This window comes from Carassius carassius, chromosome 29, assembly GCF_963082965.1.
Source record: "Carassius carassius chromosome 29, fCarCar2.1, whole genome shotgun sequence".
Lineage (NCBI taxonomy): Eukaryota > Metazoa > Chordata > Actinopteri > Cypriniformes > Cyprinidae > Carassius > Carassius carassius.
Genome location: NC_081783.1, coordinates 15,823,196 through 15,845,324, shown reverse-complemented (window position 1 = coordinate 15,845,324; position 22,129 = coordinate 15,823,196). Strand labels below are relative to the sequence as shown.

The 22,129-nt window shown below is 36.2% G+C and overlaps 1 protein-coding gene and 1 pseudogene across 2 annotated transcripts; one reads left to right on the top strand and one right to left on the bottom strand.

Moving 5' to 3' along the window:
- Positions 1-232: 232 nt before the first annotated feature.
- LOC132109735 (dynactin subunit 4) lies at positions 233-14,074 on the bottom strand. Of its 2 annotated transcripts, XM_059516048.1 has the most exons (14): positions 13,896-14,074; positions 13,206-13,276; positions 12,795-12,973; positions 12,416-12,459; positions 12,216-12,323; positions 11,586-11,606; positions 11,019-11,092; positions 10,750-10,862; positions 8,831-8,940; positions 7,220-7,293; positions 7,068-7,122; positions 6,780-6,887; positions 4,221-4,318; positions 233-1,130 (listed from the first exon to the last, which is right to left on the bottom strand). In XM_059516048.1, exons 1-14 carry the CDS (start codon positions 14,028-14,030, stop codon positions 917-919), a joined length of 1,404 nt encoding a protein of 467 aa, XP_059372031.1. In that variant the 5' UTR covers positions 14,031-14,074; the 3' UTR covers positions 233-916. The 2 variants fall into 2 exon arrangements, with proteins under 2 accessions (XP_059372031.1, XP_059372032.1); XM_059516049.1 differs by lacking the exon at positions 11,586-11,606 and having other exon boundaries at positions 13,896-14,073.
- A 3,247-nt stretch (positions 14,075-17,321) lies between these two features.
- LOC132109736 (glutathione peroxidase 3-like) lies at positions 17,322-21,828 on the top strand (annotated as a pseudogene).
- Positions 21,829-22,129: the final 301 nt, after the last annotated feature.

Below are 22,129 nucleotides of genomic sequence, written 5' to 3'. Positions count from 1 at the left end.
TGTCCAAAAAGAGAGCCATATAGATAGACATTATTTAAACTGTTCCTGTAAATTAAAAAAAAAAAGTTTATACCTTTAAGTAAATGTTTTAAATGTTATTTTCAGAATATAAAGGAAAACTGAACAGGGCTACTCTACACAGCCCTGTTGAAGCATTTTACTAATAATACTAATACTAATCCTAGTAATACTAATAATACTAATAATAACAACAACAACATATCCAGGTCCATCAATTTTCTCACATTTTATTGCACAAGACTGCTTAACCACATTTAGGGCGGTCATATCAAAACCTAAATCAGGACTTCCAGCGACTACCATGAGACAGTTAAATAAAGCTGAATACACTGGTGTTCACTCTCTGATTTAATACAGATAGCAGGATAAACAGAGTTGGTTATCAAATGTGTTTCACAACTAATGACTTAGTCTCACTTATTAGTGCCACACAACTGCAAGTAACATTCTGCTTGTCTTACGGCAAATACAAAATATTAAATTAACACAAAAACTAGATAAAGCATTAACCCAAATGTGTTTATGAACACAGAGTTGGAACCGTGAAATATAACAGTAGATGATGTCACTGTAATCACATGCATTTAGATACATCAGCAGGGGGCGCTACAAACAGAAAGCGAGAAGATCACTAGCACAAGTGTAGGCCTAGTGTGTGTACTGTTAAGTAACTGTTCCTGTAAGTGATGTGAAGTGTGTGTGTGTGTGTGTGTGTGTGTGTGTGTGTGTGTGTGTGTGTGTGTGTGTGTGTGTGTGTGATAATATTTACACGAGTCTTCATGAGCAAGAGAGAGGTTGTGTAAGTTTGTGAGTTTAGTGCCACATGTTGTTTAACTTCTCTGTTTATGTGTCTAAGTGTGTTTATGTTTGTGTGTAGCTCATGTGTGTTATGTTCTCAAGTTGCCAGGGGGCCCAAGCTGAGCTCCACATGGTGTGTGAGCCAGATGGCCTCGCTGGTGGCTTCTCCCTCCTCAGTGGGTCTGATCGGAGCAGCGAGGTTCCGGAAGTCATGTCGGAGTTTGAAAGCGACTGTGACATCACCCTCCTCCCTCTGCGGAATCACTTTGATGAAGAAACCAATCTTGTTTGACTTTCTAAAGGCCACCACACTGAAGATACAAGAGGGCAGACTGTTATTCATGAATAGTAAAAACGCAGGAACCGATGATATCAGATGATTAAAAGGCAGACATCCCAAGAAAAATGACTAAATGCAAGACTTCAACAGCATTTGTAGCATAATAGTGATTACCATAGAAAATAATTTTGGCTTTCACCTAAAAAATAAAGCTTAAACATGCTGTAATTACATTTTTAACTTGTAATATCAGTTTCAAATTCATTCTGATTTATAATATAGCGAATAGCTTTGGTTTCTTTTCCACACACCCCCCCCCTCAAACATCTGTTCTAGGAGTATGTAAGTAAGTTTGATAAGTGGGTATGGAATTCCACAAAAAGGGTGGACAGTTTTACGCATATGTACAGCTATCCACTGTAACTACAACAGTGATATACTACAATCATGGCCAAAAGTTTTGGAAGTGACATAAATTTTGTGTTTTGCAAAGTTTGCTGCTTCAGCATTTGTAGATTGGGACTGAGATCTGGGGAGTTGCCTGGCCACAAATCCAAAATTTAAATGTAATGATCTTCGAGACACTTCTTTATCACTCTTGCTTCGTGACATGGTGCTCCATCATACAAGAAAATCATGGATCATGACACGGCTGAAGTCACTCTTGCAGGTCGTTTTGATACCATTCTTATGAAAGAGCCCACTCCCTTGGTTGAAAAGCAACCCTACACATGGATTGTCTCAGGATGCTTCACTTTTGACTCAACACAGGACACATGGTAGCATTCAGCTTTTCTTCTCCAAACAATTAATTTTTCTACATGTCCCAAACAGTCGAAAGGGAGCTTCATCACATTAAATCATTTTGCACCAGGCTTCTGCTGTCCAATTCTTGTACTTCCTGCAGATTTTCAGTCTGTCCTTGACATTTTTCTTGGAGACAAGTGGCTTCTTTAATGCCCTTCTTGACACCAAGCCTTGGCCTCACTGTTCGTACAGATGCTCTCACACCAACCTGCTGCCATTCCTGAGCAAGCTCTGCACTGCTGGAGACATGATTCTGTAGGGGACTCCTCAGGAGGAGATGTCCTGGTGCTTGCTGGACACTCTGGGACATCCTGAAGACTTCTTCACTGCAGTCAAACCTCTCTTCTTGAAGTTCTTGATGATCTGGTAAATGGTTCTTTCAGGTGCAATATTCTTTGTTGCAATTTTTCTTGCAAAGCGATGATGGTTGCATGTGTTTCTTTGGAGGTAACCATTGCAAACAAGAACACTGAATGAAAGCATTTCTTCCCTCCCTTTATAGCAATCAGTCTGCTCTTATAATCTAATAAGTATGATAGTTATTATCCTGGCTAGTACTCATTCACACTTTCACATGTGCTGCTGATATGATTAATCAATTAATGTCAGTTGGTCATTTTGTGTCAGGATGAAAAAACAGTGAAATTAGCTTTTTTGTTAAAAGTTCAATTTTTCTTGCCCAATGAAGCTTTAAGCAATTATTTTAAATGTATCTGATCACTCTACACAATAATCTAGAAACAATGTGAATGAACTCCACAACAACTTAAGCAGCAAACACAACATTTGTCACTGCCAAAGCTTTTAGCCATAACTGTATACTAAACATAACTACACAACAACATTTTTTTAAAAGCATAAACAGAGGTTAATCTGAAAAGTATTCCAACTTCAAAAAGAACAGCTTGGAAAATAAATCCTATAGCTTGTATTTGTGTTAAACCACTTATATTTAAGCGCCTTAACTCGAACCACAATTTCTGATTTGAAACAAAACCTGGGGTCAATAATTTTCTGTGGTAATCAGCATTTTGCTGCATGCACGGTTGATAATGCTTTAATAATGAATTTAGTTTGACATGTTTTCTAAACTGATTGTGGTAGGAAATGGCAGAATTTCACAGATTGGATTTAAATACAACTATAGTTAAGGGATCATCAAAAGTCATCATTTACATACCCTTAAGTTGTTTTAAACATATTTCTTCTGCTGAACACAAAAGAAGATATTTTGAAGAATGTTTTTAACCAAATAGTTGCTGGTTGCCACTGACTAGTATGGAAGTCAATGAGGAAAAGCAAGAGGTTGGTTACCAACATTCTTCAAAATATGTTCTTCCGAGTTCAGCAGAAGAAAGAAAAGTCATACAGTACCTGGTAGCATCATCAAAATACCCAAAAGATATTTCAGGAACTGGGGGTTTCACTTAGCGAATGACTAGGGCCTTTCGCACCGCCGGTGCCTTTTCATAGTACCAGAACTAATTGTGGAACTACCCACTTTTGGGCATTTTCACACCGCCGGAACTAGGTACGATTTTAGTACCAGACTGCCTTTTTGGAGAACCAAATTAGCTCCTACTCCGGAGCAGGGTCTAACCAGCACAACTGGTACTAACCGTGATGTAAGTAGACATTGATTGGCCAAACGCATACGAAAACACCCTCACCCGCCATGGTTTAAAATGCCATGTAACATACTGTAAACATTGTCTCAATTTATTTCGCAAGTATGATGAACAGCGATTAATGTACGGATGCTGAAGTGCAGGCACTTGTAGCAAATGTAGCACTGCCAGTTGTCTTTGGAGATTCTTAGTCCTTCTTTCTGTTCTTTTAATCGCTTTATGTATACGTCGATATTCCATGTCCATTATTGTGAAACCCGCGAGACACAACAAAAACACAGCTGCGATCACAGCGTCCTCCATCATCCTGTTGTTAATGTTGTTCTTTTTTTTCGTTGTTGACCGCCACCCACAAATGACTTCGCTGTCGACCAGCTTACGTCACATCCTAGTACACACGGTCAGTGCAAATACAACCCTTTAAATGTTACTGGGAAATAGTTCGCGCAAAATCATCCCAGTACTTTAGTACTGTACATTTAGTTCTGGAACTGAAGTGGTGCGAAAGGCCCTACTGATGTTCAAATTCAAAGCAGATTACATGCAGCCCTACTTATTAATAAATAAATAACCTCTACACAGTCTGTGCCTCTGACTTTGTATTACTGCAATCTCATCTTCTTGGTAATAAATGAGCTAAATTGGTTTATCTGCTCTCAGTATCCATCAGCAGAGGTGGTTCTTACTCTGGGTCATCCTGAAAACCTTGAGGCTCTGCCAGTTCATCATACTCAGCGGCTGCATCTTTCCCTGCCAGGACCAGTTCCTTTGAGGGCACCAGCACCTATTAAACAACAAAATTTCATAATAAAACCATGGGGGCACTACACAAGGCAATGACACACTGCAGCACATTTATTACTGCAGTGGCCCACTCAAGGTTAATAATGTCTGTCTGGAGACTGAACTGAGTGGTTGTTGTTGGAGAGCCATGCTTCAGCTTCAGCTCAATCTAAATAAACACACCTGTCCAATTCAATAAACAACCACCAGCAGTGGTCAAAAGTATTGGCATTCATTACTCAAGTAGAAGTATAGATACTAGGGTTTAAAAAGACTTTTGTAGAAGTTGAAGTATCAACTCAAGCTTTTTATTCAAGTAAAAGTGTAAAAGTACTGGTTTAAAAAACTACTTAAAGTATAAAAGTAAAAGTAATGTAAGGGGAAAAAAATGCCATTAAGAACAAAAGCTAAGGCCGCACCACAGGGGCCTATTGTACACTACCCCACCTCCTCAAAAAAACATTTTTCTAAAGGCCATAGGCCATAATGACTATAATGTTATATTAAAATGTTCATGTTGAAAAATTTGGGATGCACTAGGCTACCTGTTTCAGCCACATATATGAAAATACAAAAATGGTGTGCACATCCCAAACATCCAATTAGGACGCAGGTGCAAGACAACTGAATGATATAGACAAATATAGAAGTGAAGTCTGAAAACTACTGCTCCAGAGGAATTTAATCAAGCAACGTTTCGACCTTCAGGTCTTCATCAGCCGCATATATGCCCATTTAAAATGAACGCACTTTAGTACAATGCAAATACATTAAAGAACTAGAGATATGATGACTAGTTGCCAATAAGTATTGTTATGGTGCAAAAAGTCAAACTTTAGAGGCATGTCATCAATAACCTTTAATGGAATGTAAATGTACATCCAAGCTTAGCTGCAGGAATCTGTGAGGGCAATGGACAAGAACATTGGTGCAGGCTTAATAACAATTCAACTTATATCGTTGTCTGTATACAATAAACATTATAGTGCTGTCAAAATGAATGATTAATCCAAGTGATTCATCAAAAACTAAAACTGAAAAATAAGTCAGAATCCTGATACCTTCTTGATTGATAGCTTCTTGTATTCGGTACATACGTCTGCTATGTCCAGTGTTTGGGGGGTAACGAGTAATTTATTTAACGCTAATTTATTCAAACGTCTCGCTACCGAACTACCTACAGTAGCTTAATTTGTGTAGGACGAAGAGAAAGCACCCATTTGGTAAATGAGCCAGTGAGAAATAATTACTTTTAAGTGGAGTCCAGTGCCTTTTCGATACTTTTAAAACGGTACCGGCTCCTAAACAGTGCCTGAACCGATACTTTACAAAAAAAAGAACCACAAAAAAAACTTTGGATAACTTTACAAATTACAAATATTTAAAATAAATCCATAGCTTTCAGCTTGGATGCTCTCATTTCCCAAGTTGTGCTTCCCTTAATCTAAGGCTAATAAATGTATTTCACAATCTGGGTCATTATTTAATACAAAACCACACATAATGTTTCTACTGTATCCCTGTCAATCTCTCTGATATTTAGTTAAAATGAGTGCTGTCTGTCACGGTCTTTAATCCATTCTGTGAACGACTGTATGCTCATTCTTTATAAAGTAGCAACAATGTCGTTTTTAAAATACAGTACTGTGCAAAAGTCTTATGGAAAAATTTGTATTTTCACCCCAAAAAAGGGTTTTAAGCCAGTTATTTATATATTTTGCTGTAGTGTGTCAGTAGGAAATATCAGTTTGCCATTAATTTTAATAATAATCTAGTGCGATTTTGAATGCACAAGCAGTTTGACAACGGCAAAATTAATGTTAATGTAAAGTATGTATGATTAAATTAAGTATATTTAAATAAGTGTAATTAAAGTATGTGTTTGTTCATATGTGTTAGGGGCTAGATTTTCGCTGGAGGAAACGGCTGTGGTGTGATGAGCGAAAACTTTACAGATGAGAAACCGACTGCTCCCTCATGACCTTTTGTAAACTGTATTTATGACAAAGAACTGCACAGATACGGATACAAACCAATAGGGTGTCGGAATGGTATATGTTTATACTTCTCATCCAACCACAATCAAATTCACTCCATCCGGATGGCGCGGTTTATCTGGATAGGTTTTTTTTTTTTTTTTTTCTTGAATGATGACAAGCCGGAATGAAAACAAGCCGAAATGAAATAGCAGTAACGAAGCTATTTTTAAAATGTAAGGAGTAGAAAGTACAGATACTTGCGTGAAAATGTAAGGAGTAGAAGTAAAAAGTCGGCTGAAAAATAATTACTCAAGTAAAGTATAGATACCCCAAATTTCTACTTAAGTAGAGTAACGAAGTATTTGTACTTCGTTACTTGACACCTCTGACCACCAGCCATCATTACAAGACATAAGCACTTCTTAAAATTCATTATAATTTAAATGTACTGTTAAAGATATAGGCTCAGCTGTAATGTTTTACCTTAGCAGTGCTGTTAATATCATCTGGGTCTCCTTCTTCACAGGTGTACAGAGACACATGGGTGATGTTCTCCACTGGGTTGGTCAGGGTCAGCAGAACCTGACTCTCCTGTATTACAGCAAAACACTACAATCACTTACAAATGAAAAGTCAATAGATTAAATGTCAAAGAAGTGTAACCAAACTAAGCCTCAAAAATCTTGCTTTATTTACAATTTATTAAAAATGGAACACAAATAAATAAACTGCATAATTTTGGTTAAGTGTCCAAGCATTACTCAAACTTGCCTTCAGGTGACGCAGGTTTGGAATGGACATGATTCTCACTTCAGGAATGTAGCTCCTGTAAAGAAGAAAAAATCGTTAGTTGGTTCATTTCATCAAATATACGCTCTAAGAACAGCAAATAAGAGAATTTAGGTCACAATCACAGGACTTACACTGCCACAAGCTGGATTTTGAACTTTATTGAAGTTGGATTAAATTCTGGTTTACTCAGATTGTGCTCACATTTCTGAAATTAAAGGATGAGGAACAGTAATTAACAGCACTTTTAAAGTGTTATTTAACAGTTTTGCAGATTACTCAGATGTACTCAGAGCTTAGAATCTATAATTGTATATACATTTGTATTTTGTGGCCACTAAGATTTTTTTTTTTTGTTGTTCTTTAAAAGAAATTAATGCTTTTATTTAGCAAGGATGCATTGTATGTTTCTGGACATTGGAGTAACTGACGAAAACCAATTATAATAAATCATTCTAATATTCTGATTTGGTGCTCTTATTATTATCACTTTTTTATTAGAATGATTTATTATAACTTTTTTCATGGGTTACTCCAATGTCCAGAAACATACAGATAGTCTCAAACATACATTATGGGGAAAAAAAGGAAAGAAAGAAATACAATCATATCAGGCAGGAAAGTAATTATACCCAGTAGAATAGGGAATTAGGGGAGGTTATTAAAATATAATTATTTCTGAAGGATCATGTGACACTGAAGACTGGAGTAATGGCTTTCTAAAAATTTAGCTTTGCCATTACAAGAATAAAATTACTTATTAAAATATACACTATATTGCCAAAAGAATTGGGGCACCCCCTTCTAATGAACAGGCAAGGTTTAAAAATAAATGATTGATTTAGTCAGTGTGGAAGAACTTGACTGGTCTGCATAAAGCCAAGTGGTCCTAATCCCAGCTGAACACCACTGGTGTGACTTTAAATGCAGACCTTGAGCCAAAACTCATAACCAAACACCAATGACTCGTACATATGGGTACAGTCATTTAGACACTTCCAAAACTGTTTCAAAAGATATGGAAATACAAATTTAAAATACATGAATTGTTTCCATCTTTGTTACCACAGTTTTGGAAGTGCATTTTTCTGTTCTAAAGAAGGGGGTGTCCCAATACTTTTGTACATATAGTGTATGTACAAGTTATTGGTGTTTGGTGATGAGTTTTTGGCTCAAAGAGCCTCATTTATAAAGCATGCGCGTGCTTAAATCCACGTCAATGCTTATATTTATAAAAACTGGCTTTAGAATGGAAAAGTGCTTAGCGGGGATTAGGACTTGGCTTTATGCAGACCAGACACAAGTTCTTCCAAACTGACTGAATCAATCATTTATTTTTTAACCTTGTCTTGTACACAGTTGCATTGTCATGTTACAATAGAAAAGGGTCCTGTCCAAACTGTTGCTATAAAATAAGAAGCAAAAAATTCCCTATAATATCATTATATGGTTAAACATTAAGATTTGTACTCATGGTACAAATTACTATAGTCGTCAAACCTGTTCATTAGAAGGGACCCAATACTTTTGGCAATATAGTGTATTACAATGTTTTTTTTTAATACAGATGCATAAGAGACTCCTTTCAAAAAGTATTTGTAAATAAAATTACAGAATACACACTTTTGCATGGTAATCTATATAAAAGAAAATCAGGCTGAATGATATCAGCTCAGTAATTCAATGGCAGCTTCCTGAATGGCTTTCTTCTGAGTGAAAGAGAAGCTGTGGATGTATTGACATACCCTGCATCGCAGAGAGCGTTTCATTAGCAGGTGCTTGTGTCTGGGGTGCAGCTGTGAAGCTCCTGCAGGCTGAAAATCAGGCTGTAGCAGCCTCTGGCGAAGAGTCGTTACTGCATTGAAACACCAGTAACATTTAAAATATGCATCAAAAAGTGACGTGACATTGAGCCAAGTATGGTGACCCATAGGGCTGGGCGATATGGAGCAAAAAATATATCTCGATATATTTTGCTATATCTCGACATACGATATACATCTCGATATCTATACAGGAAAATAACCCCCCAAAAACTACTGCAAAAACAAATATGCCAAATACTACCTTTAGGGCCCTATTAAAAACGTTTTATTTTTTTCTTCACCATATGTTTTATTGTTACCTAATTCTGTGTTTTAGCATGTGTAATTATTTAAATGCATAAAACCAACTTAATTACATAGTTTAAAAAAAAATCTTAAAATAGCCTTATGTGAAATCTTTTTTTCCCTTCAGAAATTCTGTGTATTTAAATTTTTCTGGTTATCAAATAAAGGCATAAAACATTCATTTAATTTATCTTTTAATTATTTAAAATTAAGAAAAACTTTTTTTTGGTAAACAAAGGGGATTTACTATTAAAAATAAAACATGGAAGAAGTGTTGTATGATTATTCCTTAAAAAATTATGTTCGTTTCATTTTAATAGTAGTAGTAGTGGGCTATGTACATTCTGCTAAACAATAGTAATAGATTTCTGGCAAATACTTTTATTTTGACGGGTTTATCTTTACAGTTCTGTGTATGTGATACTACAGTCTATGATGTGATATATGACGCTAGTTTTACTCAAATCAAATGGTCAGATGCTCATGAAGTGACTCAGTGCAGTTCTGGAGATGTTGTGTTCACGTCTTTATTTAGTGAGAGGAAAGACGCTGAAATCAGCGCGAGCGTCACGCGTGCTTCCACGTGTTTAATGAATGAAGACGCACTTCTGCGCCATTCATTAACACAGACACGCAGAACATGCAGGATTTATATTTAAATAGACTTTTCCGAGTTAATATTTACAGATATTTGTCCATATCGTGATTTGATGTAAGTGCATGACCTACTTTTGATTAATTCATTCAAAATTTGGCAAATTCCGTGACATTCCGCGTTAAACTTTAAATTCCGTTTTTATGACTGGATTCCGCTATTCTGTCCGCGTTCTCTGCATCGCGGAAATCATTGTTTTGGTTTTTTTTTAGACTAGTTCTGTACACGCGAGGGGAATGGGGGACAAAAGCAATGAGGCGGGGGGCGAGCGAGCGGGGGCGAGCACAACACAGAGAAGGCAAACAAACAAAGTGGCGGAATCAGAATTAAATATATCAATATATACGATATGTCAAAATCCATATCGTGTTTAAAAAATATCTCGATATATTTTAAATATTGAGATATCGCCCACCCCTAGTGACCCATACTCAGAATTCGTGCTCTGCATTTAACCCATCCAAAGTTCACACACACAGCAGTGAACACACACAAACCATGAACACATAACCGGAGCAGTGGGCAGCCATTTATGCTGCTGCGCCCAGGGAGCAGTTAGGGGTTCGGTGCCTTGCTCAAGAGCACCTAAGTCATGGTATTGCTGGCCCGAGACTCGAACCCACAACCCTAGGGTCAGGAGTCAAACTCTCTAACCACTAGGCCACAACTTCCCCATCATATAACCATGTCAATAAGATCTAGTCACGATCACCTAAGGACAGCAAATTTGGTTCAACTAAATCAATTTCAATTCTTACATAATTAATCTTGAAAACATGCGACCTCAAAAATCAGTCTGGATATATATGGCTGTGCCTATGATTACTGCACTACAAATGGTGTGAAATTTAAATAGTAATTAAGTAGTATTACTGCGTGAAGCAAGGATGAGACCAACCTTCAGGAAGGTTGACAGGGCGAGTGTAATAGTCTTCAGGCAGGGGCTCCACTTCATCCAAAGCCTGCGCTGGCTCTATAGTGATCTCCTTCTGGTCCTCCCCTTCTTTTAATCTGAAAATAATACAGCATCATATAGACAAAGTCCACAATAATTTAAAATGTGATGAATCAATGACATTGGTACTCAACATAATTAAACCTGCCTTAACAAACACCACTAAGCAGAAGGATGTACCATAACAAATGTTTCTGAAATGCAATACTCACGAAAGGCCATACAGGGCACTGATTGGGGCTCCAGATCTCTGTCTCTGTAGTCTGGTTCCCAGTCCATACTTCTCCTTTCAGACATAAATACAGACCACTTAAGTCTATGATAATAAAGAGCTATTGTAGGTTTAAGGTACAGCTCATTATTATTATTATTAGATGAATGCTAGTGTCAAAGTGTTTGCTGAAACGGTGCATTTAGTAATAGTTAACAGTTAAAGTACAAACTTTGTCCAAAAACCTGCTTTCCAAGAAACCGATTGATTGACTAAATGATTGATTTTGGGTGAAATCTCGTTCTAAATCGCAGCTAAACTTCAAACATCATTAATAAACTCCAAACATAAATACCAGCCAACCAGTACTGTCCCAATTAAAGATATCGCCTGCCAAATACAAAGATTCGATTGTGCATAGAATTCCAAGTAGCAACAGTGAAGCTCATGTGATCAGCAAAGTCATTTAGTAACAGATTAGACATGCTAAACTGACGGAAGGACTGGGGGGAAAGAAAGAACTTCTTAGTGTTTATGTAAGAATTGTAGGGGGAAAAATACCACTCACCACCACGTGAATAGTGTGTTGCTGGAGAGAGGTATAAAACCAAAAATATCAGCGTGCACAAGCAAAGAAAAGGAGAGAGATAGAATCAAGTGAAACAAATGCATTCAACCAAACATTAAAGTGGCACAAGGAAATAAGGATTGCATTAGTGAACAAGACATGCAGCTCAAAGTAATGTCAGTAACCAGTCACGTATCACAGGGTTAGAAAATTAACCATTTCAAGCCTTCACTTCTCTAAATTCAGTGCATCCTTGGTTAAAACAAAAGCTTACTAACCCCAGACTTTTAAACTTTAATGTAATGTTTTGTAGTCACGTCAAAACATGCTAGGTTTGGTAAACTTTTGCCACTTTTGATGCAAATGTAAAGTAAAGATGATTTTAGTTCAGTACAAAATGTGCAAAAATAATGATTTAATTTATTGCACATTTTCACAATTTAAAAAACATAAATAAATAATCACAACACAAAACAGCAGTAATTAAGTGTAAATTTTTAGTATGTCGACAAGACTCTGCCCAAGTTTAGACTCTAGACAAGACAAACCACACCCGTTTAGTGCTTACTAAATTGAAAATAAATGTTAGGTTAGAAGGGTGTTTCTAGACACAGTGGTGTGAATGTTTACCGAGAACGCCTGAGGCATGAATGGGCGTCTTCGTGCCAGCTTCTTCCTGTCTCTCTCCAGCTTCTCTCTCTGGGCCAGCTGCTGGTAATACTCAATCAGCTTGTTTATCTATATAGAGATAATAACTGATCTGTCAGCAGCTTGAGAAAGCCGGATGGAAAATGTAATATAAATAAACGGAGATCTTGTTTTAGACATACCCTCTGAGTATAAGTGTTTTCTGGTTCCTGCCATCCTCCACTGGCTAAAATATAAAATTAACGATGTTTACTACAATGTGCATGAAGATTAAACTGTTCTAACCAGACAAAAAGTGACAAGTAAAATGTCCTCAATTACAAAATTACAGTAAGTGAATGCATCACTTCTAGTCCAAATATTACAAGTTTTCATGTATATTTATAGTATTCATAAAATTACCCCACATAAATACAACAATGATCTTAAACCATTCAAATTAAACCAAAATAACTATCTTTGATTAAATAGGACAGATTAAAGTTCAAATCATCTGAGTTGCTGATGAACCAATACAGACACTGGTACATATATCCACATCAAGGAAGTGCCAGGACTCACCCACAGATTTGTCAGCCATGCCTACATCTCTTGAGGTCCAGCGACAAAATCCACAGGCCAGGTAGTAGGCCTTCTTCATTGTGGTTTTGGTTGGGTCATCAGGCAGTGGTGCTGGGATGTTGGTGGCCCGTGTGGAGAGGGTGTGCATACAGCATGGACAGTCAAAGCAATTGGCACACCTGAAACCAGTGGACCACAAAGCATTCAACAGCATTACGAGGAAACACAATCTGTGAGACCTGATATATTATCAATCCGTTTATTAAATAAATGTAAAAAGTAGAGTGTCAAAACGTATAAATATGGCAAGCATGAAATTAGTTAATGACAAATGCCAAAGTACAGATGATTGTGAGTATTGCCCTTATTAATTCACAAGCTTGTCAGATATTTAGCACAGATGCGGCTCACCTATTCTTCTTGAGCTTGGCTTCAGCTGAAGGCATGTTCTCCAGACAGCTGGGACAGAAATGGGAATCGACCTACATAACAGTCATAACACCAAAAATAATTATAAAACAAAGCAAATGTGTTTTAGCTCAAGGAAACTGTATAACATGTATTGGAAAGTAAAGAAAGACTAAATGGAACTTCGTCATTGTACATAAGGTAAAGCTCACACATTACTTAAGTAGATAAATAAAAATAGCCCAAGCTCTCTGTACAGGGTGTGGTAGGGTTTATGCCTTCAAAATAACAAGAATGGCTGCTGCAAACATTGTTTTCATGCAACACATTGGATTCAGAACCTCATTCTTTTATGTACCCATGCACATAATGGAAAAGAACGAACAACAGATATTTCATTTCATTCAGAATTATACTGCTTTTAGCTTGTCACATCCAAGGACTATAAAAACAGCTCAGATCCCTAAAAAAAGTGGGCGGTGCAGATGTTAACTGACTGGTTACACAGCCAATTGGATAGCTCTATTGCCGTAAAATGTATGACAGAAGGATAAACTAGCCAATCACAGAAGCAGAATTCGTTCCACTTCTAATGATAGGCGGGAACAACACTGTCATCAATAGCCCGTTAGCTCGCTCTTAGCATGGCTAACGTCCATTGTGTCCACTAATGTCACACCCCGCGGTACTTACTTCATGTAACACGCATTCCAGAGATCGCAGCTCACTGCAATATCGGCAAAAATACAGCTGAGAGAGCGGAAATCGAGTCTTTTTCTCGCCTCGGACGAGATAAAGCACTTTCTCAGGCTGCAGCAACGTCGCCATTTCTGACTGAGTTCCTGCTGCCTACGTAACGATCATGCGTCATCGTACGTGTTCTTCTTCTTCTTTCCAGTTTAACGGCGGTTGCCATCCAGCTTATTGGTCTATTATCGCCCCCCTTTCTGCCCCGGAGTGTGGATAAGATAATAGGTCAAGTTGCAGTCCGTAATTTTTTTGTATTCAAAGTTTACACAATTTTATATAATAAGCGGGTACAGCATGAATCCATTTTCTAAACCGTGTTATTGGCTTGTCCTGAATCACTACGGTACACCTATAATAAATGTTTATATTCGGACTATTTAGACTGGTTCGGGGTACCTTTGCGGAGTAGCTCAGTACCTGCGTGATTCGCCAAAGACATAAACAGAGTAGCTCCAGCTAATGTTCTTCCGCGAGATGCATTCAGTTATGTTTTTACTGTCTATGTGTTTTCAACCGCTAGAGCGCCTAGCGTTAAATCTATTCGCTTTCCTACACTTACATGGCACTCACTTAGACCCTTCACATAAACACACACACACACAGATCATAGTTCAATTATCCATTAAATCCTGTTGAAAACTCCTGCTTCCCTTAAAAGTTTAACCAATATTCTACTCTGTGTCCTATGTTTAGTAACCCTGTTAATGTGATCTCCTGCACCCTGATCTCCCTCAGTTTATTCTTCATCACCTGGTGTGTTTCATATCTCTTACAAGTCATGAGTATGTGCTCCACTGACTCCTCTTTTCGACATCACTCACACAACCCTATCTGGTACTTAACTGGCTATCTTTAGTGTTTTATTCAGTGAACAGTGTCCCAGCCCTAACCTAGTCATCACTGCGTCTTCTCTCCTATTTTCAATTACAACCCTATCCTCTTTAACATTTCTCAGAATTTCCCTCTCTATCCCACCTCTCTTGCCACCTTTTATTGATTTTCTTCCAAATTATAAATTTAACCTCCGCTTTAACCTGCATTTCTACGCTCTCTATTGTTAGTGCCCTTTTAGCCAGTCTATCCGTCATCTCGTAATTACCCGTAATCCCAACATGAGCTGCCTGGGACCCACAAAAATTTTACCTCCTATCCCTTATAAATTATTCTTGTGTTTAAATGAAGCACTTCAAACAGGATATCTTGCTGAGCTTTTGAATTAAATGACATTAAACTTGCCAAGACTGATAAAGAATTTGAGCATATCAAAACCTTTTCCTGCTCTAACTTTTCCACCCATTGCAAAGCAATTAAAGTTGCCATCATCTCTACTGCATATACCCCTAATTTATTAGATGTTCTTTTCCTGGAATGGCCACCCCAAGCCCTGTTCTGTCTCTGTTTTTTCAGATCCGTCTGTATAAATCTGTATAAATTCACTATAATTTCCTCCTACTTGATTATTAAATATGCTTTTTAAATGAAATTCTTCCTCTGGTTTCCTTTTTTCCTCAAGCACAAACCTACCCTAACTACCATATAGGGCTTATTCGCAGATTAAACAATTTCTAACTCTCTTGATACATTGCTTCCTATTCGACCAAAGTTTTCCTTTAAATTTCTTCCATTTTCCCAGCAATCCTGCAATACTGCTTTTGTGGGATGAGAGTCATTATGTCCCTGCCATCCAGCCATCAGTTGAATGAATCCTTCTTAATTTTAGTGGCAATTCCCCCATTTCCACTTGTATGGCAAGTTTTGTCATACGCGATCGCCTTCTTTCCACTTTTGTGTCAATAAAATGCTGTCCATGCAAAACATAATAAAAAGTCTTTGGTGGATGTCTTAGTGAACCTGTAGCTTAGTTATCATTATGCTTACACAACAAAAAATTATGTTTCTATGTCCATTTGTTTGTATTTTTCTCCATTGAATCTCAGTCAAGTCATAGCTATGTTTTATGCATTTACCCTTTTTTCTCATACACAAGAATCAACATTATAGAAACTGCTTATACAGAATATAAAGTTAAGTCAGTGTTGTGCAATAGATCAAAAGTAATTTGTTCTGCACACACTATAACAGTTGAAATAGCAGGCATCTGTTTCCGTTGACATAGCAGCTGCACTGCAACCTCTTAGATTATTCATGTTTAACATAATGAAATGTTTAATATCTAGTTTTTCCAAAATATTTATTTTGCACTTAATGTTCTTGATTTTGCACAGCCTTTATGTATCATTTACATGTTGTTTTTATCATATCTTAGTAAAAAATAACAATTAGGCCTATATGTATATGCTAAATGTATAAGACCAAGTTTAAAATGCTGCATAAGATAACAGCGCTTGGTGTTTTTACTACTCTGACAGCTTTCATAATTTAAATAAATAAATAGCTGAAAGCTGCTGCTTAACTGTACTTAAACTTATCCTTTGATACTCTCAGAAGCTTAACATGAGATTATCGGAAGCTGCCTGCTGCTGTATAGAATATAAAGCAACCAGTATGTGCAGGTGCAATGCAGTGCCATGTGAGCTAGTAAAAGGAGAATTATAAACATAGCCAGAGTGAAATGCAAAACTGGGACTTCATTGCTGTAGGTCTTTATACCATTTTAAGAATTATGGGTCTGTGAGGACAGTACCTACAGTAGGAATGAGTCAAGGTGAGTAATAATAAATTGTCATTTTTCGTCATTGTGTTGTATAAGAAGATGAATAATTTTGGCACCTATGAAATGAGAATGCTCTCCTTCTTACATGCTGAATGTGGCTTCAGAAAACTCATTCACAATCCAAGATCCCACATAATATTTTTAGGTTTCTTCTCTATACAATGTCATTAAATGTATATGAAAAGGTATGCATTTAATAAACTCTAAACAAAGACTATTCTGGAAAAAAAAATAACTCAGACATTGCTAGAAATTTCACAATCGATTACTAAGAATCAGCAAGTAACACACTGAATGAAACATTATTAAATATTAAAAATAAAGATTTGAAGGTCATTTTTACAGTGAGTTTTACAGTTATTCTCTTGCTCAAATTGTTTTAATGCATGTGAAATGACTTCCTGCACTTTTTGTGATATCAGTGTTGCAATAGAGATGTTGAAAGACTTGTGACAAAAATAATTCAACTTTTTCACCACTATCAAGCCAACAACAGATTGGTGGGTTTTTATCACATTACAATAATTCTTTTAATAAAAATGACAAACACATTAACAGCGAACTAGACTGCAACAAAATAGCTCAGCGCTGTGATAAACAGGGCATGGCTGTATTCACTATGTCAATATGTGGGATGAGGCTGGATATTATTGGCTAGTCTGCGTCACTCTCTTCCACTGTTTTTTTATCTCCAGCTCAGCCACGCTTCATTCAGATGACACACAGACACCCTGCAGGGGCCAAACGTCACCCTCATGGGGAACCAGAAGAATCCCTGGATCTCTGCTCTGGTCTTGGTTGGTCTTCTACATAAAGTTAGTGGACTACCAGATACCCAGGTAAGATGTTAATTACTATACAGTTTTTAGTCTTTAAAATATGCTACTTTGGTAATACTGGATTGCTCATTTGGATAAAACTTTAAACCAGGAATAAAGAAAAAGGGAATCAGGATAATAATGCAATTTTTTATTTATTTAAAGTAAAGGCATTGCTTGTTATTAAAGCAATAGACTGAGTAAACAACATCCAAATATGTGTGTGTTACATTGAAGCTTAAAAGTGAATACTGGAACACTGTTCTTATATAATCTCTGTACTAAAGCATGGTTTTAACACGATGCTATAAGGATGTTGAGGTTATAGCCCATAAATCAGTGTGATTTGATCGTGCGCACTGTTTTCTCCATGCAGCAGCAGGTGCAGTGGGTTGCCACAGTAACTGAGGCAGAAAATAATTAAATAAATGGAGGGAAAATATAAGAATCATGTTCATTTCTTAAGTCCAGGGTTATAGATAGTAAAATAACAGAATGTTTTGTAACGTTTTTTTTTTTTTTTTTTGGTTTGTTTGTTTTTAAGCACTTCAAATACCAAACAGCAAAAGTCAAATAAAGGTAAACATTTACTTTACCTGGTCAGGGTATTTTAACTCCACTACTACAGCTTCAAGGTGATATGACCCTAAACATTTCTGTTCTGGGAAACAGAATTATTATATGATAATAAGAATTAAGATTACATGATTTTACAGTTGTTTTACTCACATATAAGTCACATCCAGTTTTCTTGAAAATTAACTGGTTCAATGATAAAGAGTGCACCTGGGGTTTCACAATTTTAAAGTGAAAATACAAAGGTCACTGCAATGTTTAAATAATTCAAAATTTAAGTACGGAACAATTTTTTATATTTTTGAAAAAAGTCTCTTATGCTTGCCAAGGCTGCTTATTTGATGAAAAATACTGGTAATATTGTAAAATATATTTTCTAATTTAAACTAACTGTTTTCTGTTTTAATGTTTTATATTTTATTATTTATTATTCCCATCTTCAATGTCATATGATTCTTCAGAAATCATTCTAACATGCTGAAGAAATATTTTATTATAGTATAGTATATGTGTGTAGATATATAGTTATTGTTTGTCTGTCTCAGGTCTGTAACCCAGCTGTCAGTGACACTATACACAACTATGGTTTGAAAACCCTAAATGGGACCCAGTACATACCATTCTCCAATTATGCTGGAAGGCATGTCCTCATTGTCAATGTGGCCACCTACTGAGGACTCACCTTCCAGTATGTGGGTAAGTGTGCACATTATTTCACTTAACACAAATATTAGTATATACAAACATTACTCATGTTTGCAAATTCATGTGTGCTGCAAATATATACTTTAGACCTCATGACAACAAAGCTTGAAGAGCAAATATGAAACTTGTTCATGATAACTGTATTGACTATGAGTTTTTTATGCGATTTAGAATTGAATGCACTGCAACAGGAGTTACGAGATGTTGGATTCGCTATCTTTGGGTTTCCATGCAACCAATTTGGGTTGCAAGAGCCTGGAGAAAAAAATGAAATTCTTTCTGCATTAAAGTGAGTTCATGTCACTCTTTGAAAATAGAGATGTTTAATAGTGGTGATGAAACCAGTGTTATTGTTTACTAAAACTAATAAACTATTTAATTGTTGTTGTTGTTTTTAATAAGATGTATTTAGATGGAAACTTAAACTTGAATTAATTTGAATTACTAAAACTAGAAATAAATGAAAAAGGTAAATAGAAATATATATCTAACAAATCATGAAAATGACAAAAGCACATAACAAAATTATTAAAAATTGAAAAAATAAAAGCTTAAAATATTAAGAGATGTGAAAATATTCTTAAAAACAGTGGATTAAAGGTGCAAGAGTGTGCAGTTTTAAAAAGATAAATGACTCAACAAGTATTCGAAGACACAGTCTTTAAGGAAAAAAGACTGAAGGTTTCTTTAACCTTGAGGTTACTGGCCATCACTCATGAGCCAAAACTACCTGAGCATCAGACAGTGTGCGATTAGCTTGTCTTTCTCATCCATCATCCCCTTTAAATTACTGCACATATCATATATCTTGAACCTAAAGGCTCTTGTCTTGAGTGATATCTGAAGCCACTTCTCTGGCCATGACTCTCAAGTCTCTATTTGTTTTCCTTATAGACAGACCCATGATGAAACAGATTTCTCCTTGTCTTCACAGGTATGTCCGTCCAGGCAATGGATTTGTTCCAAATTTCCAGTTATTTGAGAAGGTGGATGTGAATGGAGTCGATGAACACGCTCTTTTCAGATTTTTAAAGGTTGGTCATTGCTCAATAATGATTTTTTATTTTATTTTTTATCTGAAATTGCCTGCAACACCTTTTGCAAGAAAAGCCTATATCAAAAAAAATTGTCAATTTAAATGAAGTAAAATTCAATTTAAAACTGTTTACCCATTTCGGAATAGGCTACATAGAGGCCCCAAAAAGCATTAAGATATCAGGTCAATTAATACAATAGAAAATATAAAATTATATCAAACCAAACAACAAACAAAGAATAGCTATTGTTATATCTTGGCTTGTACTCACTTTTTGCATGTTCACTTTTTGAAGTTGTAGGCAAAAATTATAATAATAATAATAATTAAGAAATACTGATTATTTAAGTACATTATACAAGAAAATAAACTTTTTTACTTTATAATACTTATTCAATTACATGTTAATTCTATTCTTATTGTACAATTTTGCAATAACACTCCAAATGTGACCTTGGACCACAAAACCAGTCTTAAGTGTGAATTGAGATTTATAGTTCAACCGAAAGCTGAATTAATAAGCTTTCAATTGATGTATGGTTTATTTGGATAAGATAATATTTTGCCGAGATACAACGATTTGAAAATCTGGAATCTATGTGTGCAAAAAAAATTTAAATACTGAGAAAATCACATTTTAAATAGTTCAAATTATAACTTACCAATGCATTTTACTAATCAAAAATTACAGTTTGATATATGTACGGTAGGAAATTTACTAAATATCTTCATGGAACATGATCTCTACCTAATATCCTAATGACTTTTGTCATAAAGGAAAAATCGATAATTATGATCCATAAAATGTTTTTTTGGCTATTGCTAAAAATATACTGACTGGTTTTGTGGTCCAGTGTCACAAATACTTCTGGGGACTACTTTTCTCTATCTGAGATCTGTTGCTTCAAGTAAACTGCAATGTTAAAGGTTCTTCATGGAATCATCAGTGCCAGTAAAGAGTGAAGAAGGCTCTTTCTCTTTCAGAATGCCTGCCCACCGGTGGGAGACAGCTTCGGTAACCCCACCAACAGATTGTTTTGGGAACCTCTCAAAATCAACGACATCAAGTGGAACTTTGAGAAGTTTCTGGTGGGTCCAGACGGCAGACCTGTGATGAGGTGGTTTCCAAGAGTGAACGTATCTGAAGTTAGGGAAGACATCTTGAAATACTTCCGTCAGCTTGTTCAAACGGCCGATTAACTTTAAATCACTAGATACTTTTTCTCTCTCTCCAGCATTAAATGTGTTAAAATAGTCAAAACAGGGTTTCTGCAGGTTTTATGAAGGGAACTTTATGACCCTTTTAAAAGCAGTTAAAGAAAATATAAGGAATAAATTAAAGGGAAAAGCAATACGTCAATATGTTCTTTAAATCTTAATGTCTAGGGAATCTCGATTTTTCTTGTTTTCCCGTTCAAATGTCTAAAGATGTCGTAAAACAGGATGTACAGAAAAGCAAAAAGATAAATCGATTGGCTTAGAAAAATCAAGTTTTCATGATATGTGTTGTAATTTGATGTGTCTTGATTTAAGGCTGTTTAGATATTTGTATTGGGAAAAAGACAAAAATTGTGAGGAATATGATTTTTTTTCCTCTCTCAAGTGCATACATTTAATGCTATTATTTAATGAATTTAAGACCTTTCTACTCCGATTTAAAGCCTTAATTTGTGGATGGGCGAAGTAAGACTTTTTAAGACCCGCAGAAACCCTGTAATATCAAGATTACATGTGTTACGAGTTAAAAAATGTTAACCTTTGTGAATTGGATTATTGTTACAAGAATTTGAACAGTATGAAGTTGAAGTATAAGGATTCCTAGACTGCTCCTTCTAGTGGCTGTCAATGGGTGGGTTTGGAGACTGGCATGTTGATGACGGGAAGGCTTGAAAACAGACCCTCTGTGGTGCCTGACCTGAGGTCGAGGGCCAGCGGGCAGCTCTTTAGTGCATTCAGGCTGCCCTGCTGTTGCTTTTCGATCATGTCACATCTCCTAAACAATCCTTTGAACTTGCTGCAGCCTCTGTGGACGTTCAGTAAATAAAGAGTGAAATGCAAGAAACAAAATGTTTTCTTCTGGTTATTACATGTCAGGGTGATATGGTGATGCAACTTGTAGTTTAACTCTCACACAAAAACATTTGGAGGTTTAGACAGTTCTAATATGTTTATTATCCTAATCAATTACAAAAGTTTCACATGAGGTCTGCTTTCACCCACAAAAAAAAAAAAGTCCAAAATAGCACAAAATTGCCTACCAGTAATTGATGGGAACGAGAGCATAAAGCTCACATCTCAGAGTGCAATCCAGCTCAAAGACATTTCAACTTGAAAAAACAAATCTTAACTCGTTCTGTTCATTAAATCC

Excerpts from the sequence above, each read along its gene's own strand:
- LOC132109735 (XM_059516048.1), bottom strand. The coding sequence starts at position 14,030 with ATGGCGACGTTGCTGCAGCCTGAGAAAGTGCTTTATCTCGTCCGAGGC. Across the intron at positions 12,460-12,794 it reads CATGGCTGACAAATCTGTGG|CCAGTGGAGGATGGCAGGAA; the intron begins GTGAGTCCTGGC and ends TTTATATTTTAG. Across the intron at positions 11,607-12,215 it reads TCATGCCTCAGGCGTTCTCG|CAACACACTATTCACGTGGT; the intron begins GTAAACATTCAC and ends ACCTCTCTCCAG.